The sequence below is a fragment of the Octopus sinensis genome, linkage group LG17 (assembly GCF_006345805.1).
Source record: "Octopus sinensis linkage group LG17, ASM634580v1, whole genome shotgun sequence".
Classification (NCBI taxonomy): Eukaryota; Metazoa; Mollusca; class Cephalopoda; order Octopoda; family Octopodidae; genus Octopus; species Octopus sinensis.
In genome coordinates this window covers 23578522-23602135 of record NC_043013.1, presented here as the reverse complement: position 1 = coordinate 23602135, position 23614 = coordinate 23578522, and the positions used below count along the sequence as shown (strand labels likewise).

The 23614-nt window shown below is 37.5% G+C and overlaps 1 protein-coding gene across 1 annotated transcript in view; it reads right to left on the bottom strand.

Annotated features, from left to right (window-relative positions):
* LOC115220785 (ras GTPase-activating protein 1) overlaps positions 1–17236 on the bottom strand; it is a 57685-nt gene extending 40449 nt beyond the window's left edge. Inside the window, exons 1-4 of the mRNA XM_029790932.2 lie at positions 17049–17236; positions 1243–1392; positions 1007–1142; positions 492–562 (exon numbers count right to left, since the gene is read on the bottom strand). Coding sequence (XP_029646792.1) covers positions 492–562; positions 1007–1142; positions 1243–1392; positions 17049–17185 — 494 coding nt within the window. The 5' untranslated portion in view covers positions 17186–17236. The remainder of the gene's footprint in view (positions 1–491; positions 563–1006; positions 1143–1242; positions 1393–17048) is intronic.
* Between the last annotated feature and the right edge of the window lie 6378 nt (positions 17237–23614).

The following is a 23614-nucleotide window of genomic DNA, read 5'->3' as shown; positions in this document are numbered from 1 at the left end:
ATATAAGCAGTGGCACTATGCTTAACCCTCATATAAGCAGTGTCACTTTGCTTAACCCTCATATAAGCAGTGGCACTATACTTAACCCTCATATAAGCAGTGGCACTTTGCTTTACCCTCATATAAGCAGTGGCACTTTGCTTTACCCTCATATAAGCAGTGGCACTATACTTAACCCTCATATAAGCAGTGGCACTTTGCTTTACCCTCATATAAGCAGTGGCACTTTGCTTTCTGTCAAACTACTTTTTGGTTTGTGAAAATTGTATTACGCTCCTTTTTTTAATGTTTTTTTTTCTTTTTCACAAGAATTAGTTTCACATAAGTAGGATAAAGTATGCCAGCAAACAGTAACTTATGTAATTCTCTGTCGACATTAATCATTTCAAAATGTTTGGTACATATTTTATATTTGCTTAAATATTCTTAGAAGCATTTAAAAGATTTCCATTTAAAGTTCCAAAGGTAAAACAAACCTGACAGGTACTTACCTGAGCTCATCAGTGTCGGGCATTCCACTGAATGGGAGGATGGCAATAACTTTCCGACAATCATCTACAGGCTGGAGATAAAATGTGAAGGGTTTAATGAAGGCATGAATTTTTGAAATAAAGGAAATTGTCTATAAAGCTTTTATGCTAAACCAAAATTGATTCCAGGATATATTGCTGTCACAATAGAAATTCAAATATTTTTTCTAGAAATATATTTTTGACAGGATCAAGATCTTCAAATGTGTGTGTGTGTGTGTGTAGGGGGATAGAGTTTATATATTTTATTCACATTTACATGTAGTTGACAGACAGCTAAGATATAGAAGTGGCTTGAAGGTGTGTATAGTGTATGAAGAAAGTTCCCTGAATTGGTACTAATGGTGATAATGATAGATAAACGTAAAGTCTTGCAGTAAAAAGCTAAATGCTTTCAGGCAATCAGCTACAAAAATATTTCACTTGAGATTTCTAGATACAAAATCAATTTTTATTTAAAAAAACAAATAACTTGCCTCTGGTGGTGCCACTGGTTCCTGCAGCTGTTCCCCTTTCAACAAATATGAACACCTCGTATAATAGCCTATAAGCAGAGATAAACTGTCAAACTGGCGGCCACCAATATAATAGTCACCACATAAGTATGAGATCCTAAAAGAAAACAAATAATTCCAAATAAATACAAAAAAAAATGAGAAACAAATAAAAATACAATTCTCTTGTTTCAATAGAAAAATAGTTTCAATCTTACCGGAAATGGTTTAATCCAGTTTTGCCAAAATATGATAAGACATAAGATCCGGGCTTACTTTGGCTCTCCCGTACCAAATAAGATCCAACCAATCCAGCTTTCCGCAACCGTTCCTCTGCAGTTCGACGATCCAAAGAGCCATGGTACCATCTAAAGAATTAAAAAGAATCACCAATAGTAATATACTTCATAACAACATTTCAAGTTGTAGGTTGTTGAAGATATAATAAATATCTTCAACAACCTACAAATATAGTTAAACTGTAGGTTTTGGGGAGTTTTTTCCCCTTTTATCAACAGAATGAAATTCTAACTAAAAGAGATAACATTTATGACATTTTTCACAAAAACAGAATTCAGCATCCAATTCCTTTCAACCTTATATTAATATGTTAGCATAATGGTAGAAGAGGCTTGAGGAAATTTGGTTACATTCAGGTCTCTCAACTTTCACTTGGAAGCCCAGTTTTAACAAAACTTATTTCATAGTTCTTAATATCCAACTTTTCAAAAAAATTCTATCACTTTAATATTCTTTGTTGAAAACAGAATAAACAAAGGTTAATAATTTGTCAGTTTTAGTAAATTATACGAGCAATTTCTATAGACATCACTTACTTTTACAGTTTCTCTCTGAAGAAATAAGTAAATTTTAGCTTCCTTAGATAAATATTTTTTTTTATTATTATTATTATTATTAGCAGTGTTGCATTGCTAAAGACTAACTTCTTTGAATATGCTTGTGCTACATTTCTAACAATAACGTCTGTTAATTCTTCTCCAAGCCTTCCTTTTAACTTTGTGGGCTAAAAACAAAGTTATTTTTGTATGCCTGAATGTGAACAAGACAGCAAGCTAGTGATGTCAACTGCCTCATTCAGACAATTTTTTAACTAAACCCTAATTAATTGATTTAACCCTTCTGTTATAATCCCAAGTTATACTCATTAGAAAATAATTAACAAAAACTACAATATCTCATTAATAACTTAGGATACTCTTAGAACCATTTTCTTTGATGTTCCCATCATCACTCATTAAAATGTGACTTTAAATTTTCTCTATATCTCTAGTTGACCTTACATACATTACAAAATGCTGATATGGAAAAAAATTATATTTTTATACACATTTTCATGAAATAAAGATAAAGAGTTAAAGTTTGTGTTGACCTATTTCTACTGAAATAAGCAAACTCAAATCTAATCTAATTTTTAACTGCCAGCCCATATTGCATGAGGAATTTCATGCCGATGCTTAAGGAATTACGGGTCTTCACATAGTTGCTCAACCTGTTCTTAATAGCAGCCAAATTTGCATCAGAGCACTCCCTGCTATTCTATGAAAAGGAAGGACATATTAAACAATTCATCTCTGGCAAACAAAATGGCAAGATAACCACAACTGAAACAAGTGTGATCAGAAGATTGCTCAATGACAGCAGTAATTAGGAATTTAAAAACCAGCAGAGTACCAATGGTAATAATATATTTCATAGTAAGAGAAAATATCATCATCATCATCATCATCATCATACACAGTATGTTCAGAAATTCCTGACACTAATTTTTAACAATATCAATTTCAAATTTTTAGTCATCAAGTAAATCACCAAGCACTAATTAGGCTGTTTAGGTAATTTATCTAATAGCTCTTTTGAAAATTGTGTGTCAGTGTGTACATACGTATACATAGATACATACATACATACACACACACACACACATACATACATACATACGTCCATCAATAGATTGCATGTACTGTTTGCTGGTCTATTAAATTAAACATCCAGCAACACTGACGCGATGCAACTTCAACCAGTGCACTTACTATTCAGTCTATATAATATTAAATAAGTGTTTATTTTTAATTTTTTTATCTGCCGCCGTCTGTGAATCCAGAGCAACAACTAAAACATTATTCTTCGCCATGTTTATCCTGAAGCCATAACTGATCAAATTTCTCACTAATTTCTTTTATGAGAAATTCTCTTACACAGAACCTCTTCTTTGCCTGCCAATTTATAGCATGTGACTCAAATATATTGTCTAGATGAGCAAAAAGATAAAGTGCAATAGTTTGTATGTCTTGAAATCAAGGAACATGACACTAGTGGTCTCACACACTGATACAAAACCAAATTGTGTATTGTTTAACATAATATGTCTTTGTACTAACTCATCAAGCACACTCTAATTCCTTCGTCTGTCCTCAATAGTCATATCTCCCGCAACCCTTACCATTAGACAGTACATGCTTCTGTTTACATATCTGGAATTATACTACTGATACTGAGAGTAATTTCCTCATTACACTTCATATAAATATAGAACAGCAGTTTTGAAGGAAACCTTTTCATTCTAGTCACACAAACATCATCACTTCTTAAGCAGCTTACACTCATTTCACCACAGAATCATGGTATTTATATGAAGTGTTGGAACAAGTATGCTTTTTTTTTTGTTTTTGTTTTTTGGGTTTTTTTTTTTTAACCAAGCTATCTTACAAGCTTTAACCCTTTAGTGTTCAGATTACTCTGTTAAATGTAAGACTTTTTTCACTCAAATCGTTTTGAATTAATCATGCATTATCTTATAGCTTTGAAGTTTCAATGATGTGATAGTTTATTCTTAGAATGTCAATGTAGGTTAGGTGTGAGAGGCTAAATATGGCCAGTTTGAATGTAAAAACATGTAGGATATTTGGGCCGGATATGGCCGGCTTAAACACCAAAGGGTTAATTACCCAACCATGATCAGCTTAAAAATTAGGAACCAATTCAAATGAAATGATTGTGAACACAACATTACAGATAGGTTCTTGACCAAGAAATATGCATAAATTATTAGGCACAGAAATTATTCAAAGAAAAGGAAAAGCTTTAGTAAATTCTGGATTGAGGAAGAAATAATTATTAATTGTAAAACTATTAATTATAATCTTCATTCTTACAATGCCATCAAATATTCAAGGAATTCAAGACTTTCCATATCAACCACCATCATCATCATCCTCATTATATAACATCTTGTTTTCCATGCTGGCATGGGTTGGACAGTTTGACAAGAGCTGGCAAGCCAGAAAGCTACAGCAGGTTCACATTGTCTGTTTCCACATGGTTTCTACTGCTGGGAAGCCCTTCCTGATGCCAACCACTTTACAAAATGTACTGGGTGCTTTTTATGTGGCACCAGCACCAGTGTTTTTTATGTGGCATCTACAGTAAATAGTTAAAAGCACGCAGGATTTTGGTTGTTCCTTAGTTACAGTTGTAGATGTGAATGACGGAGAGAGAGAGAGATCGACAGGCAAAGATGAAATTAGCTATCAAACAGAATATATATTGATAGCAAGCAATAGAAAACAAAATTGTCATAGTCCCCTTTTCTCTCTCTCTCTCACACACACACACATCAGGTGGTCAATGAACAAAGTAGTTAAAGCATTAATTAGAATAATTTTGCAATATCTATTCTGGTCCCCTACACTCCAAGTTCAAACTCTATCAAGATCAACTTTGCCTCTCATTTATTTGGGGGTTAAAGAATAAAATGCCAGTCAAGTACTGCGGTTGATTCTCGTCTCTCTGAAAGAAAGTCGTATGCTCAGATCTGGACAAAGACTCTGTCAGAAGTTGAGAAGCCCATCATAACCCACCATACACAAACACAAACACATACACATAAGCATATAAACACATAGGCACACACATAGACATACGCACAGAGCACTGTGAGTGTTGATTATAAGATTGAAGGCTGAGTCAGAAATTCCTCACCAGTTGAATGATGATGCTTTCCAACCATCATTACTTTCTTTTTACATTTACCCTTCAAGGTACCACAGGCTGAAGAGTGCAGGGTACTGTATGTGATTTTGCCATGTCTCTTAATACACACACACACACACACACACAAAACAGACATCGTATCTGAGAGGGCCAACATTTTAAACATTTTCATTCACAGTATGCCTTTCACAATGGATACGTTCACCCAGCACAAGAACAAAGCAGATCCTGTGTGGTCACTCAACCTGCGAGAAGTAATATTCAAATTTCCTCAAAACCACCATACTATCTTAAAAAAGGAGAGACACATTTCAGTCTGAGATCTGCAGACCCTTGGGGTTGGGGAAGGGTCCATAGGGGTAGTAACAGGGGTCAGAGAGCTTAATTCAAAATTTGTTGAAGAGACACCTTTGAAAACCTAGGAAAGTCTGTATATAAAAAAAAGGCTTTTAGTAGCAAAAAGGTTGGAAACTACAGTTCTAGATATATATGTACTGACACTCCGTCAGTTATGGAGTCAGTCAAGTGTTCCATTTGACCCAATCAACAGAAGAACCTGCTTGCGAAATTAATGTGCAAATGGCTGAGCACTCCACAGACATGTAGTTGTCAGGGAGATTCAGCATGAAACCGAATGTGACAAGGGTTAAAGTCCTTTGAAATACAGGTACTATTCACTTTTGCCAGCCAGGTGGACTAGAGCATCGGAAAAATAAAGTGTCTTGCTCAAGGACACACATTGCCACCAAGAAAATTGAACTCATGACTGAGAGCACCCAAACCACTGAGCACCCAAACCTGCACCTGAGATCTACAGTGACAGAGTCACCTCACCTAGGCTACTTTGACCCATAGCTCCAACTTTGGGCCAAACAATAAAAATTCTGTAGTAAAAACATTGCCAAAAAACAAATTTCCTGCTTATATCAATACTTTCTCAACTCTTTCTAATCAACCATTCTCATATCCAATGAATCTCATAACAACTGATTTACAATTGTTAATCCTACACAGAACCAGATTCAACGTCTACCTTGCATACAAAGAGAAAACTTCTCTATTGCCAACAGAGACAACATGTCACTTTTTTTTTTTCCACCCACACGGTCCTTAGCCCCTTATATATATAAATACTTGCTCATACTGTTGTTAGCTTTTCTGGTGTTTCTAGTTACTTCATTCTTTTGATTTCCTGCCAGTCTAACAGAGACTTTGCTGTCTCTTTTATGAAGTCAGTTTGAAAAGATAACACAATACAGAATTTTTGCATTTTCCACTCCCACGTAAACAAAACCATTTCCCTAGTGATATTAATAATCTGGATATTGACCATGTAATCACCAAACAACACTAGTTCTAAAGTACTTTGTGATGGCCTCAAGGACCAGGATGAAAAGAAGTGAATCATCATCATCATCATCATTTAACGTCCGCTTTCCATGCTAGCATGGGTTGGACAGTTCGACTGGGACCCAGAAAGCCAGGAGGCTGCACCAGGCACCAGTCGGATCTGGCAGTGTTTCTACAGCTGGATGCCCTTCCTAACGCCAACCACTCCGAGAGTGTAGTGGGTGATTTTATGTGCCACCTGCACAGGTGCCAGACGAGGCTGTCAAACGGCCACGCTCGGATGGTGTTTTTTATGTGCCACCGACACAGGTGCCAGACGGCCACGCTCATATGGTGTTTTTATGTGCCACCGACACAGGTGCCAGACGAGGCTGGCAGACGGCCACGCTCGGATGGTGTTTTTTATGTGCCACCGACACAGGTGCCAGACGAGGCTGGCGAATGGCCACGATCGGATGGTGTTTGTTACGTGCCCACAGCACGGAGGCCAGTCGATGCGGTACTGGCTACGGCCACTTTCGGATGGTTTTCTTATGTGCCACCGGCACTGGTACCACAAAGATACAAATTCCATTGATGTTCATCTATTTTGATTTGGTTGAGAGACAATATTAGACCAACAAGCCCACTAATGGGCTTGTTGTTATTTTCTCACAAGAATTGACATTATTTACATTTAAAATGTTACAAGTAAATTAATTCTTAATTAGTTAAGTTGGCTGGACATCTCTCCATTCATTTTAGATAAAGAAATTCAAAAGATTGCTTTGGTATGATGGAGGAACATCAGTCATGTTCACATAAGGTGTGGGTTTCAGTACCATGGGCAACCTTTGACTTTTCCATCCAAAGGACTTTTCTTTAACCCAATTCAACTTTGCTGTTTGTTATAGTTTTATCTACTTGGAATTCCACTGTTAAAAACGATTGATTTCATACCTCTCTAAGTTTCTAAATTCTTCTGACATAAACACAATATAAATACATACACACACACATATATATATAGGATATATGAGAGAGACGACTGTGCTGATATGGTCATGTGGTGAGAATGGATGAGGATAGCTGTGTGAAAAAGTGCCCCACCCTAGCGGTTGAGGGAACCTGTAGAAGCGGTAGACCCAGGAAGACCTGGGATGAGGTGATGAAGCATGACCTTCAAACATTAGGCCTCACCGACGCAATGACTAGTGACCGAGACCTTTGGAAATATGCTGTGCTTGAGAAGACCCGGCAAGCCAAGTGAGACCATAATCTTGTGGCCTATGCCAGGGGTGTAACTAGCCCACTTATGCGTACCTTTCCTTCATTGGACACTAAACTCTGCTTGCGAAGACCTGTTGAGGCAAGTGAAATCGAAATCAAATTCGATGACTGGCATCCGTTTTAGTGGAGCACTAAGAGTACCACCCGAGCATGATCGTTGCCAGAGCGGCTAATTGGCTTCCGTGCTGGTGGCACATAAAAAGCACCACTCAAGCCTGATCATTACCAGTGTCACTTTACTGGCACATGTGCTGGTGACACGTGAAAAAACATTTGAGCGAGGTCGTTGCCAGTGTTGATCTAAACGAATAGGTACGCTGAGTAAGTGCTATAATTGGTCATCCGTTAGGTTCCAAGTTCACAGCTGAGACTGGAGCTAGGGATCTGTATTAAGCTGCTGTGTTAGTAGGTATATATTAGAGGAAAAAGGACAACAAAAACCAAGGCAGGATGAGCCTATTACTTGGGATGTCCCAGAAAACAGCTGTAAGACTTTAAATTAACCTATTTATATTATTATAAATGACTTGAGATACTTGTCCTGCCTTGGTTTTTTAACGTCCTTTTCCTCTAATATATCATCATCATCGTTGTTTAATGTCTGCTTTCCATGCTGGCATGGGTTGGACGGTTTGACTGAGGACTGGTAAGCCAGAAGGCTGCACCAGGCTCCAACCAATGTACAATATAAGTACATTTACTTAGTGAGTCTTTCATTACTACTTCAGCAAGTTCAATTAACTCAATGTTTTAATGATTAGGTCATAATTACACAGAAATACATTACAAGTTGTCTCATCTACTTGTTAAAATAACTAAAATAATATTATAGCAGAAGAGACAGAACTGATGATCTTTATGAAAACAAAACTTCAATTTCTGTTTTTATTTCTTTTGTAATTACACAACTTCGATACTGTGCTGTAGTATTCAATGTCAATTAAATTCATTTAAATTTTGCAATAATACAGAGATACCATAACCTTCTTAAATAGTCTGTACTCCACTACCAAAATTAACAAATTTCTTAGATAATCAACAATGTGGTCACTATCATAAAATTTTCAAAATAATCAAAAATAATCCAAAAGGCTATCATCCTTCCTCTGATATTAGTCCAGGTTGACTAATATTATTTTCTTTCCTCTTGTCATGTCTCTGATTAGCTGCTCACTCTTCCTAGCATTTAACATTAACTTAACTATTATTTTTAACAATTCAACCTTTCTTTATGTGTCAGCATCACAGAGGATCAAAATGGCAACAAGTTCATCGATGTTTCCTCGATATGCTAGACAGTTCCCTCACCCATCTCTGTTCTTACCTGCTTTATCATCAGATAATAAGTAGGGCAACAGAACTTTAATGCCTCACTCCAAACAGAGCACTGCACTAATAATGGATAATCCAATAAGCTAAGCCGAATAAACTGCCTGGTTCAAGACCCCCACCTGCTTCTTGGCTGTTTTTTAGCAAAACTTCCTGCAGATGCTCAGTTTGTGTATTGGCTGCAGTCAGTTCTTAAAGGTTTTGCCTGTCATCAACTCTGAGCTTCTTCCACTGATTAATTTATAAAAAGAATCAAACATTATCTGATCAGTTTAATTCCATCACACTCCAATGAGTCTCAAAACAGGGAACGCCAAACAGTGTTGACTCAAAATTCACTCATAACCAAAAATTACAGGTCCTTAATTTTTTTTCCTTTTTTATCTGAAATAACCACATCCAAATATCGTAGAATTTAATGGCCAAATTTATTAGATATCGGACTAGTAGCTCAAAGATTTTGAGTTCAAATCTACTTTAGACACTGTATTTGGTGAAACATAATCCACATAACCGCAATTCACTGAGCTGTCAGTAATAGCTACCAGATCATCTGAGAAGGTTATCTCTGATAGAATGAGGATCTATTTTGGAATACATCTTGAAAATGTCTGCTTAATACCACAAAATTAAAACCTACCACCAACTCTAAAGTTGGTTCAAGTTTTGTGATTCTCATGCCTGTTTTTTCTTTTGTTTTTTTTTTATAAATGTCCAAATGATGTTAGTCTCAACATTGAAATAATCGTGATGTATATTTTCTATTGAAGAATAAATTAATTTTCACCTAATTTGAACATATTCATATCACAACAATGAAATTACACAATGTCTCTAAGTTCATCTGAGGTCAAATCCACATAAATTCTCCTGTTATGTTATTTGGATAGTACATCTAATTCTTCATACCTTAATTCAATAGGAATAGATATCCACTATTCACAGATTAATAACATCAGAATAGCATCCTACACAGAGATAGATTTATCTATCAAACACCGGAATCTGTGGGAGTGATGCTAAGCACCAGTTCTTTTTAACAGTTTCACACTAAGGAGACATGTATATCGATAAAAGTGTAGATACATTATTGATCACAGTGCCAACATGAAGGTGAGACTGAAAAAAATACATTGATTGAAAACTAATGTAAATCCTAATGAAACCAAGTTTTTCAATTGTCATATATAATCATAAATTTTGGTATTATGACCTTCACCCATGATTACATTATCACCATTGTTTAAATACCTGCATTTCCTTGTTGGTATTGGTTGATCCCCCATGAAGCAAGGTCTATGTCTTTCTTTATTCTCTTTCCTCACATTTGTAGGGTTCAACATTCAGAGGCCTAATCTTATCCCTTCCACCAAATCTATTTTGGTTTTTTACTTCATCCTCTGGACTCTGAGGTACCTTTAGTTGAACTCACTTTGTTGCAGGCATTTGAACCAAGGCTTTGATCTGAAGATGAGTTGTGATCAATTAATAATACCCACAATACTGCTCTTATTTCCTCAACCATCCCATATATACCAACTAAAACTGTTAATGTCCCAACAGTGAATCCCATTTGACTCCTTACTTTCCAGCTTCCACATTTAACACATGGTGACCTCACCAGTGCTGGTGCTATGATAAAATCACTGAGTACACTTTGTAAAGTGGTTGGCATTAAGAAGAATATTCAATCATAGAAATCATGCCAAAGCAGATGCTGGAGCTTTGTGCAGCCCTCTGGCATCTAAATTCATGTCAAACCTTCCAACCCATGCCAGCATGGAAAAAGGGATGTTAAATGATGCTGATTGCACCACTTAACTATGTTTCTTGGAGTTTGCTCTTTATATGGAAAAATATCTCATTACCATCCTTTTCACAAATTAGTTACTTTACATTAATTACAACCACTTTCAGCAAAAATTATGTCTCCTTAGAAGCAGAAGCTATCAACTTCATCAACTGAAACAGCTAAGCCTTATGAGTGTCCCTTACAAGTAATCATTCAGGGTCATTTGAAGGACACGCATGCATAACACTGTTCTTCTAAAATTTTTGCTCCACTTGTCTCATTAAGCCATAAACACAGTTAACAAATCCTAAAACCTCACCCAATCACTCCAGTCAAACAACACAACAGCTTTATGGGATTCCTTCCAATATACACATTGAGCTCCAGACTTAGCTCATGCCCTCACTGTATTCCTTAATCTCTCTCTCTCCATCGATATTTATTCAATTCTAAGGAAACAAAAGACATCGTCACAACTTCTCTGCTTTTGCCAACAACTATTCTACCATCCAACATATTAAAAGGGATGGAAACAGTTGTAAGCCACTTCCTCACCTTCACGTTCATCATCACATTTCCTAGTAACTACCAGCATGTTTTTCATAGAGCCCAACTTATCAAAATCTCAATCCCTTACATCAATGTTCTTACATTTGACAATACCTATTTCTTTATTACCCACAAGGGGCTAAACACAGAGGGGACAAACAAGGACAGACATAGGTATTAAGTCGATTACATCGACCCCAGTGCGTAACTGGTACTTAATTTATCGACCCCGAAAGGATGAAAGGCAAAGTCGACCTCGGCGGAATTCGAACTCACAACGTAACGCAGACGAAATACCGTTAAGCATTTCGCCCGGCGTGCTAACGTTTCTGCCAGCTCGCCGCCTTATACATTTGACAATACCAATTCCTCAGACTCTGCCTTACATGCTAATGTGTTGCTGTACACACCTAGATTCTGGATTGCATTCACTAAAAGATCAAAAGGTTTACTGACAAATTTACCCAGAAACATGTAATGACACTGGTTCACAAACATGATGTTTCTCTCGGCTACTTCGAGCTAAACACTCTCTCTGCTGAACTTCTTTCTTCTTTGGTTCACCCAATCCACTTCTGCCTCCACCTCTCATCACCTCAACAATTTTTATACTCGTTTCTTCCCAGAGCGGCAGCCCTTAACCATTTTGTTTCTGTCTGCATTTTCGCTATAGATGTTGACCTACAGAACATTAGACAGTGACCGTTAATTGCATCGATCATATCCATCTAAGTTTCGCAAAGATCCAGGACATCCCCCTTTCTTCCTTTCATGAATTATTAAAAAAAAATTATCAGAGACCCCACTGCTTTTTTTTTTTTTGTGAACCTAAGCATTCCTTAGCTATATTTTCAAGTTTTTTTGGTTTTTTTAATTCTCTTAAATTTTCAGGTTAAGAGAGAGTAAATATACCTTTAATCACTCACTTGACAATCCAGATTATAGGTGATAATAAAACCACTGAAAACTGCTACAAAAATCTAATGTGATGTATTAGATGCCTTTTGTAACTTCCCTAGAATATTATTCTCTCTCTGAACTTTCTTGTCGGTTATCAGTTCATATGAGACGTTAGTGAACATTCCAAACAAGAGAACCAAGCTTTTCAGAACATCCTTGAAATAACACTTTGCTCAGTCAGAATGGTGTGGGACAGACAAAAGCACTTTTATGATCCACTGGCAACTTACCATTCATCATTTAAGATTCGTTATTCTGTCCAACATAATGGCAAGTACTTGAGGTTGTATGCATGCTCATAGCTTTTAACCATTTCATTGTTTATACAGAAAAACACTTTAAGAAGCAAGCCAGAGAAACTTGGATATGAATTTCTTAGTTTTTTAACTGTTCTAACAATACATGACAAAAGAAACAGTGAACTGCCTTTTTTTTTCACTTGAAACACTTCAAAGCATACACAACAATATGTACTTTGAGACCTTTATCACACCAGGAGCATGTGACAGGTGGTTGAAGACAAGAATCTCTCATAGCAAAGTTGGCGATCTTTGGGTTTCATCTCTCTCTCATATTTTGGGCTGAAAGTTTTCAGACAGATCTCACTACTCATCCTACTCTGAATACAAATATCAAGCTGCCACCATTAACAACACACACAACGAAGCAGATGAGATATCACTCTTCATTTAACCATCTAGACATACCTATCACCCACAAGCAACCACAACTCACTTCAAAACTGTTCTGCTTCAAGGAATAGACCCTTTATAAGCATTCCTCAACAGGCATTGTGGTTTTTTTCAACAAGTACAAAGACACAGTCACTACACACATCACAGAGATGATTGTTTGCCTTCCTTTCTCTAGTATTGGACAATTCACAATTAAAACCCCACCAAAGTTGCTAGGCCTCACAACCTCCTGTCATCTCATTCATAACATAGCAGAAACTGTATCTCAAACACTAAGCCTTCCTTTTTGTAGCCAGAAAAAAATTGGCTAACTTCACTCTCTGATCTATAGACACACTTTCTCCCCACTCAGCCACTCTGTAGCATGGACAAATGGTTAAGAAGTTTGCTTTGCAGGTCTCTGATTTGATTCCACCATGTGGACATGTTGGACAAGAGTCTTTTATTAGTTTCGGGTCAACCCAAAACTTGAGTGAAATTAGGTAACCATAGAAACTATGTGTAAGCTCATGAGATGGCTTAAAGATGCAGCCTTGTCAAGCACACTGTGTCATGCGGTTTCTGAGGGTACAAGCGTCTGTGGAATAACCAACCACTTACATGAGCAGATTATGATTGAGTAAATGAATAGTCATCATGGAACCGACTGAGATCCATTACAACAGACCGTGCTCTTCTGAACTAGCGAATGCCCCTCCATCTCCTTTGCTTCAACACCACACTGAACACTAAACCCTATCGATTTGAACAGAACCTAAAGACCTGCAAGGACCAGAGACTGTCCCTTCTAACTAAGCCTGAAGAAACACATTTTCATACTTTGAATCACCTGTAACAAGTTTCAGAGCCTATACTTAAGTAATGCATATTCATACAAACAGTGAAGCGGTTGGTGTAAGAGAGGACATCCAGTGATAGAAACCTTGTCCCATTTGACATCGCAACCCAGCACAGTTGTCTGATGAGTTGGATCTTGTTGAACCTAGCCAACCCATGCCAATATGGAATACGGGCGTTAAGCGACGACGACGATGATGCTGATACACACACACACACAAAGATATACAACATATATACAAATGTACCTGTACTGATAAATACAAATACACACACATATCTATAATACGTACTATACACACACGGGTGTGTGCGTGCGCGCGTATGTATGTCTACTAAATAGAAAAACAAACTTCAATATAAAATATAGTTGAGATCGGCTGTCTTTTGCTGTTGTTGTTGAATAAATGTTCCATGAAGTTTTATATTATTAAAAATTTGTAAAGAAAAAAATTACATTATTTTTAAAATGCGTAGAATATCCTTAGGGATTCTGAAGCTCTCATATCAATCCACATAGAACTGGTTGTTACCGTTACAGAAAAAAAAAAGACTTGTGTTTCTTCCATGAAAATGAAAGACAGTGTTAAAAGTTGTTTTAAACGCAACTAAGAATGAAATCAGTTAATCTCTAATCAATCACCTTGGTGGTTTAAAACTAAACTTATATAACGTAACACGATATCACTGTCTTCACGATTTATTGAAAACAAAAGCATTTGAATGACCTCTGCTTACAAATCGTATGAACATTTTGTATTTATGGGATTTCGTTAAAAAAAAATGAGAAATGTTCCTACATTTTTAATAACCATGCGTGCAAAGGCTCTATATTGCAAGAATACCCAATATTTCTTTATTGTCAGAACTTATGGGGGAAAAAAGAAAGAAAGAAGTGAATTATGGTCAATTACACGTAGTATTTACTCCATATTATTCAAAAAGAAAAAAAAATTACTATATTTGAAAAACAGTAAATTCCTTAACACTGAATGAAATGTGGTTGAGTAATGAAGGCACAATTCATACATCGATTTCATTTAAAATATAAGATAAAAATTCTTTATCACCCAAAGGAATATTGTCCATCAAAACTGCCCCTATTATTATTATCCTCACCTTAATACAGTGAGAAGGTTCTGGGAATTCTCCTACGAAATATTGTAATTGTATGATATATAATAATAAACAACTAATTTAACCGTTTTTAATTGTTTACATACAAGTGCTCATTTATAATTCACTTAAGTAAATAATCTAAACCTAACCGTGTTGGTAATTACAGTGAAGTAAGCGCTTGTGACGAGCATAACTTTAATTAATCGAGAGCATAGTCGTATCGAAAGGAATGAAATATTATTGCACAAGGCTAAAACGAAAAAGCTCAACGTACAAGATGAGCAAAACATAAAAGAGAAGTTGTATGAAATGCGCAAAACCAAACACAGGGGAGTCTCTAAAGGGTCGTTCGACCTGCCAAATACAGAAACTAAATTTCTCACGTATCGTATAATTTCAGAAAATGGGCACATTGATTAATATAGCCCGGAGTATACAAATCTCGGAAAGAAATGATGAGATGGTCATGGCTAGAATGCCTTTCGTTATATATCTGATCGATCAGAACCAAGTTGAGTGGGGGGGGGGTGAACAACCCCAAAATTGTTTCAACGCCTATACATCAACAACGAGAGAAAATAAAGCAAACAAGATCCTGTCTTCTATTAATAGTTCGGAACTAACCATTGATGGAGGGGAAATAAAGCTTAAATAATGGAAATACTTTCACGTACATTAAAACTAATATTAGCAATTTATTTACATTGCTTTAATTTTGTCACATGGGAACTCAGTATCGCTACAGCATCAAATAAGCATTAAAAGCCTGGAGAAAGCGATCTCCTCAGCTGATTAACACGATCCAGATATTACAAGTTGAAAGTAAACAACAATTGAAAAGAAAATGTTAAGTAAGGGATCGAAATATTTAATTGTTTCCACGAAACATGAATGATTGTTTGCTAGAAAATGGGAGAGAGTGACATCCCTCGTGACCCGCCCCTGCAACACACAACAGTTCTTCTTCTTCTTCTCTGTTCTCATTAATGAAAAGTTAAGAACAGGAAGTGGCGAGTGGTGGCCATGTAGGGGAAATAATCGCAACATGGCCAACAACTTGGCTGCTAAGGAATTAAGTTGATGAGAGGCAATTATTCAACAAGCTGAAACCGATTCGTTCAACTTCACAACGATTAACGGAGCGGAGAAATATACACGATATGTGTGAAGATGAACATTCGGACAACACAAAGAGTTGGTTGGCTTTTTACACGATTTCCCACACAACAAGACACAACCAGCAAACATAAATATGATTGATTTATACAACACTAACGATGTAAGGTTATATTTCTCAAAATCTATTTCCAATGTCTTACAACAAATATAAAAACCAGGATGCGAATTGATTGGAAATACATTGTTCTGTGCATTTCCGTCCGAATGCTGTTGCAGAAAAGATATAAAAAGGATCCACGTGTTTTAAGCAACAGATAACAAAGTTCACTGATTGCAAGGGTAAAAACTGAAGTAATAATTATTCGAAAAAAATATTAATTAATTGAACATCAAAATAGGAAGGAGAATGAAATTATAAAAAGACATTTGTTTCGAAATAACATCTTTAGGTGCGAGAGAAATGATAGCTTGTGACAATCTAGAAATTGTAGCAGCCGAATTAAAGAAGAATATAGATTGAGATTTCATAATTATATCGAGGAGATCAGTGGAGTTATCAAGGATATCAGGGTTGGCCAAGCAACAGCATAGATAAAAGAGGCGTGAAAAGCAGACATTTAGATTTGTTTCATTAAGGAGTGACGTACATTCCGAGTTGTAGAGAGAAACATATTAAAGAATCGGCTCCTTCCTATTTTCGCTGCTGAATTGAAGCAGCAACGGGATGGAAGTTCCGATTCGACACGACCACCCAACGGTCACACTTACAAAGCAATCAATTATTATGAGAGATCGAAACACTGTGGACCTATATTTACCAGGAGATAAATCTAGGAGCGATCCACAGATCATTAATCGTGTAAAAAAGTTCGGTTTACGAGCAAAGGAGGAACCAGAAAAGAATTTCAATGCAACCAGCATTTGCTTCGCGACTGTTTACAAAGTTGAGCGATGACAATGTTAAGCGAGACACCGAATAACGGATGCGACTTACTCTTCTTCCGACGGCGCCGATGTAAGGGCCGTGTCCACCTGTTCTTCAGTTCTCTCGACGTCAGCAGAAAAGGGATCGAATTCGTCTTGTTGCAAGCCACAGTTGGAATTGTCGACGGTCTGTTTCAGCTCCGCCATTCTCCCTCATGGCACAAGTCCGCACCTACGACAAGTGGTAATTTCGATTGGCTGATTTCTCGTCCAATCACATCGCTCCAACCACTACCATCTCAGTTGTTGCTTTCTCGCACAGGTTTCATTGCATCGTTTCGAATTCTGCTTCCAGTGTTGCTGCTATCAATTACTGCAAGACTAGCGAAGAGACGAAACTAACGAGTCACGTCTAAATATTTTAGCCACTCAATTTTACCACTTATTTGTATTATTTTCGTAATCTGCCTGAATACTTAAAATTCCAGTTGGAATGAAATGATAAATACATCAGAATCCGACTTGAAGCGTCTGCAGATTATATCTGGAGTAAATGGCAGAAAAATACCTTCAGAGATTTACCTTGATCACGTCCAACAAAAGGGTTACTAGCTTTTAGGGATTGAGTATTTAAATTATAGGACAATATCTTTTCACAAATTAGCACTTGTGACACACACACACACACGTATATGTGTGTGTGTGTGTGTGTGTCCGATATATATATATATACACACTCACACACACATACATACATGTATTGTTTCAACACACACACTTTTTAGTTAAGTACATGTTTGTTCAATTTTAAAACAAAGGATTGGCAATGACACCGAAGTTTCGACGTGCTGATGAAAGCAAGCATGCCAAAACTTCGAATCACTAACATTTCCTGGTAAATGGAGTGGCTGTGTGGTAAGTAGCTTGCTTACCAACCACATGGTTCCGGGTTCAGATCCACTGCGTGGCATCTTGGGCAAGTGTCTTCTGCTATAGCCCCGGGCCGACCAATGCCTTGTGAGTGGATTTGGTAGATGGAAACTGAAAGAAGCCTGTCGTATATATGTATATATATATATTATATATATATATATATATGTGTGTGTATGTATATGTATTTGTGTGTATGTTTGTGTGTGTGTTTGTCCCCCTAGCATTGCTTGACAACCGATGCTGGTGTGTTTACGTCCCCGTTACTTAGCGGTTCGGCAAAAGAGACCGATAGAATAAGTACTGGGCTTACAAAAGAATAAGTCCCGGGGTCGATTTGCTCGACTAAAAGGCGGTGCTCCAGCATGGCCGCAGTCAAATGACTGAAACGAGTAAAAGAGTATATGTGTGTGTATCAGATAAATTGTTCGTGGTCGTTTAACACCGAGACATGAGTTTTGTCTGGAATTGGCAACGTTGTATTATTGTTTTGTCCCAGGTCACCTCTCATCGAACACCCCTGTGATCAGAACCATTCTGGTCATGAATATTGATTTCCCCTCGCACATACACCTTTTTTTTAACAATCGGGAGTATATTATCCAATGTATCATCTTTTTTTTTAAGACTGTATAATATGATAATAATAATAATAATAATAATAATAATAATGAAATTATTGTATACAGTATGATTGAAGGGAGATTTAGTTACTACTTCGAGGAGGCCAAGCAGTCGCTAAAGGGTTTGACCCATGCAAGAAAAAAAATAGTGTAATAGGTGTAAAACATATACTAAACGAATATGAAAAAAATGCGCGCTGGCGAACAAGGGTTGGGGGAGAGGAATGGTCCGAGTTGTCTCACCACAGCAAAAAAAAAAATTTTTTAATAGTGTAATAGGTGTACAACAACATGTAGTAAACGAATATGAAGAAAAAAAAGCGCTGGCGAACGTGGGGTGTATATGTATACACACACACACGTCTGTGGGATTTGCATACAATGTACATATAGAGAGAGTGGGCTAGAAATAATTATATTTCAATAAATATATATACATACAGATATACATACATTATATATATACACGTATATACATGTATGGACACACACAAGGAAGGTATATATATATAAGATGACAAATAATATTTGTATATGCATATATACATACATATATGTACATATCTACATATATATTATATATATATGTACGTACATATCTACATATATATTATATATACATGCATATATGGGTACAGGACGTCAAAAGAACGTGGGCAAAATGAAAAACGAGAACATAAAAAATCAAAAACATAGAAAACGAACTTTCTTTTTGAACAACGAAAGCAGCAAATAGAGAAATGAGACAGGCAACATAAAGAACAATTCCTTCATCAGTTGTCCCTTGTGTTATCTACTCCGCGTTTCGAACGTTGGGACAAGACGCGACTTCGTTAAAACAGCCGTTCCCGCAAAGCAAATTTTAAAAAATTTGGGATTTGCGGAGGGATAAAAGTTGTAACAAGAATAGGACAGTAAGAACAAAACAGTAAAAACAAACGTTAAGGGTAGTTAAACCATAACGAGGTGAAGTGGTGAACGCTGGAGAAACGAGCTTTGACAAGAGACAGGCAAAGGTGTATCTTGTCTCTTGTAAAGCAAGAGGAAAAAGAAAGATAGCCACTGGTCACATGTGAGCAACGAGAGAGTCAAAGAGGAAAAATGAGAGAGAGAAGGGGAGAGAAAGAGAACAGTGAAGGGGAGGAGAAGAAAAACAGAAAGAAGGAAGCATAATAGAGGGGGGATAGAGATAGTTGTAGAGTGCGCATCAGAATTATTAAGATAAAACTTACTTGGAAATGGATGCCTGGCGTTCAATCATATAATAATATAAATTACTTTCCACTCTTGAGCAACCGACATACAGTTGTTCATGCGAGAAGCAGGGCTCTTCCAAGAGAAGACCAGTCACAAAGAGGGTTTGACCCTGAGATTTGTTAATGGACATGGCAAAACTGACACGAAGGGGGAATTGCAGTCTTCTGAACGTAAATGGGATTTCTGCTCCTGATGGAGTAAGAGGAATTCTTGAAATGAAGACGTCATCATTTTTTCCACATCCAGAAAGAACGGCAGCCTCGATCACCTTTGACAACATTTTCTTTATCACCAGTCGTGTCCCATTGCAAAGTCTTGGTGGTTCCAGATTGCGGAGTAGCATTACAGGAGTTCCAACTTTAAGTGCTAATATGTTGGGACGTAGTCCAGGTGGCTCCAACGAATTGAGAAATTCAGGAGGGTAGATCACCACTTCATTTTTAACAGACTTGTAAGTGTATATAGTACCGGGAAGAGAATGCATTAGCTGTTGATTAATTTTGTTAACAGCGACGTTTTTTGGAGCTAATATTGCTCTTTCACACAGCCAATTGTGATTTTGGTAGTTTTGTGTGAAGTTGGGAAAAACTTTGTGCTTGAGCTCATCCACAGAATTAACAACAGAGGAAAATGGCCACACTTCCATTAGTCCTTCAGCATCGAGAGGTACTTTGCCATCACCAAGTGTCAAAATGTCTTGTGCAAACTTTGCGGACATTTGGTCGCTGTGTTGCGGAGCCTTCATGTTAGTGGTAAGACTGAGGATCGTAACATGATACCACAGGGCAGAGAACTTTAGGCATGCTTGGACTTCATCTGTTCTAGTGCCTTTCAGAATGACAGGAAGAGTTTGCCTGAAATCACATGACAACAGAAGCGTTACACCTCCCATTAGTGCCTGACAGTCTCGGATATCTTTCAGGGACCTATCTAATGCTTCCACAGCTCCCTTGTGAGCTCATCACAGACGATTAGATGACACCTTTTAAGTATCTGCCTCTGATCTGAGCTTTTGCTGATGTTGCATGAAGGCATCTCGGATACCGCTAAATTGAGAGGGAGTTTAAAAGTCAAGTGTGCTGTCCTGCCACCGGGTAACAAAGTAGCTGCAATCCCAGAGGAAGCCACAGCTACCACGATGTCCTGGTACTGCCTAACTTTGCAAGGAGAAGCTTCGTAATAAATGTTTTTCTTGTTGAAATCCAAACATTGCAGCGTCAGAACCCTTGTTCACATACTTACAAACGTACTTTATGGACTTAACAGAGTTGAAAAACTCAACGTTGATGTGGGCATAGAAAGTCTTTGACAAGATTGGATAGTAGGGAACAATCCATCTATTATGAAACTCGTGCTGTCCGATAGTTGCTGTGAAACCGCCGTCTCCTGGTTTTCTCCGTCTGTATGATGGATACTCATCAGCACTTGTCTGAATTTCTTGTAGGAACCTCATTGGAAATCTTTTCACATGGACCATGCACCATGTTTGCCTTAACTATTTCGTATAGTACTTTGTGTAAAGCTGGATCAAGAAGCTCTGCAGAGATTACCTTGTCGATGTCATTGGATTTGATCTTCGTTGACACCCAAAGCAGGATATGAGCATGTGGAAGGCCCCTTTTTTGCCATTCGATTACGTACATGTCATATTGTATGGGTCCGAAGACTTACCCATTTTTTTTTTGAGCTCCATGAGAGTGATTAACTTCAGATGGAAAACTCGGGCGAGGAGGTCACACCTGCCTCTAGGATTTTGACCGAAGAAGAGTTCGGCCTGAATTTCCTTCCACTTGGAATTGCATGTGAAAGTTATGAACAGGTCAGGCTTGCCGTAATGGTGGACGAAGGTCATTGCATCCTGTGTTCTTTCATGCATGTATCGGGGATTTCCAGTGAACGTGGAGAGCAAGCTGCAAACTCTTCCTATGCTTGTTGGAGCAGCATCATTGTTGATGACATCTCAGAGATGGATGTAGCTGTCAGAGCGCAATTTTTTTTATGTGACCTGATGAAGCACAATCTCTCTGATTCCATTTTTGCGCACATATCGACTGCAAATCGATGAAATAGCTCTCGAGAGTGGTGGAGGTGATTACAGCAGTTATTTCGAGTCATAAATCGATATGAGTAGAAGTCCATGCAGGATACTGGCTTGTTGAGATGTTCATTACGATTTTGGGGTATCTTGCTGTGGTATATTGATGTGGTAGCCGTCCTCACAGTTAACAATGAGAAGCGGATATTGAAGCGTATCGTAGGATCAGTGCGTTTCACTAATTCGTTGGAGGGTGGTGTCAAGTCGCCTAAGGACAATGTCTCCGAGATTGTGCTGTTCACCGTGAAGGAGTACAGCTATTTCATTGCATGTAGGTGCATTGTAATGGCCTGCATGTTCCCTAGATGGTCTTTTCTGAGCATTAATGACAACATTAAAATTTGATGAAGCTTCCGTTTCCAAGGCATCCCTGAAGCTACGTACGTAGCTGTTTTTCTGGTGCAAAAGGTTTTGCAGTTGCATTATCAGGTGAAAGTTAGTGCCAGTGGAAATAGAGTTTCGTCGGGTGGCTTGTTCGTGTAAATTGACTTCAAAGTACAGTTGAAGGATTTGAGGATCTTGATTTTCAGCAGGTTCAAGCGATCCTATCCTATGGTAAATCTGTCCATGCACTTTGAAAGTAGGCACAAACCCGCCTTCTTGAACAACATTAGCGCCGAAAGCTGTCATTTGGAATGCACAATTGTACTTCCGGATGTTATTGAGGAAATGTTTCGACACTGTAGTTGTGCCAGTGTAGAGTGACTTCAACAGCTATGGTGGATCTTGCAGCGGAGTGGGGTTAACTTTTCCATTAGCGCAACACATAGCAGGAGTTTCTCTTGACTGCTTCTTAGCATTGCAGAAAGAGCAAGTGGTGGACATATCTCCAATGTTCATATCTGGGTGGCAATCATAATGAAGCTTAGGGTTGTAGTCGAACGCCTTTAATGACCATCGTGAGCTGCATGTTTAGTTTAACCACGACTGCGTACAGGTTCCTTTGTGGTTATATGCTTTGTCTTTGGTATTGTAGATTTAATTTAGAATTAATTATAAATGTAAATTTCCGTGCATCTAAAAACAAAACTCACTGGACTCTACGTCTAATTTATCTAACCCAAACCAGTTTCCTTTCTATAAAAAGTACATTTTATCGCCTGTACTAAGAGTTTTCTAAGTAGATTTAAGTGTTCTGAGGTGTGTATTTACATCCTGTAACTCCTGAAAACGCAAATAGATATCCACGTATCCTAAGAAAGGGACTGAATAAGTTTCTAATATAAAAAAAATATTGGAGGAATAAAAAATAAAATTAACTGAGACGATAAATGTAAGTTTATTAATGAAATTTATTTTTTGTCAGATTATTTAATTGGAAGTAGATAACTGGTTCTTAGTGAAGCGAAATAAAGTCAAGCAGGAAAATATACTATTTTGTCTGGGAAAATATGTCAGATTCCACAAAAATAAGTGATTAATATTCTCTGTCTCTAATTACGATCAAGAATAAAGGATGGAGGTGGTCATGCCCCGCGCGCCTACGTGTAGTTATTATTTTGATTGGAATTTACAGCCACTCCTGCTGCATGTGTGTGTTGGTGCATGCATATGTGTGTATGCTGTGAGTAGTGGTGGATCTCCGTCTTTCAACTACGAGGGTTCTGTTTTTTCGGTTCCCTGAAATTATCTGCTCCTGAATTGACATGTAAGTGACCGAGTGTGTCAAGGACACGTCTACCCTTAATATAATTCTCAAGCAAAATCAGCGGGTACAATTTCCTTCTAACA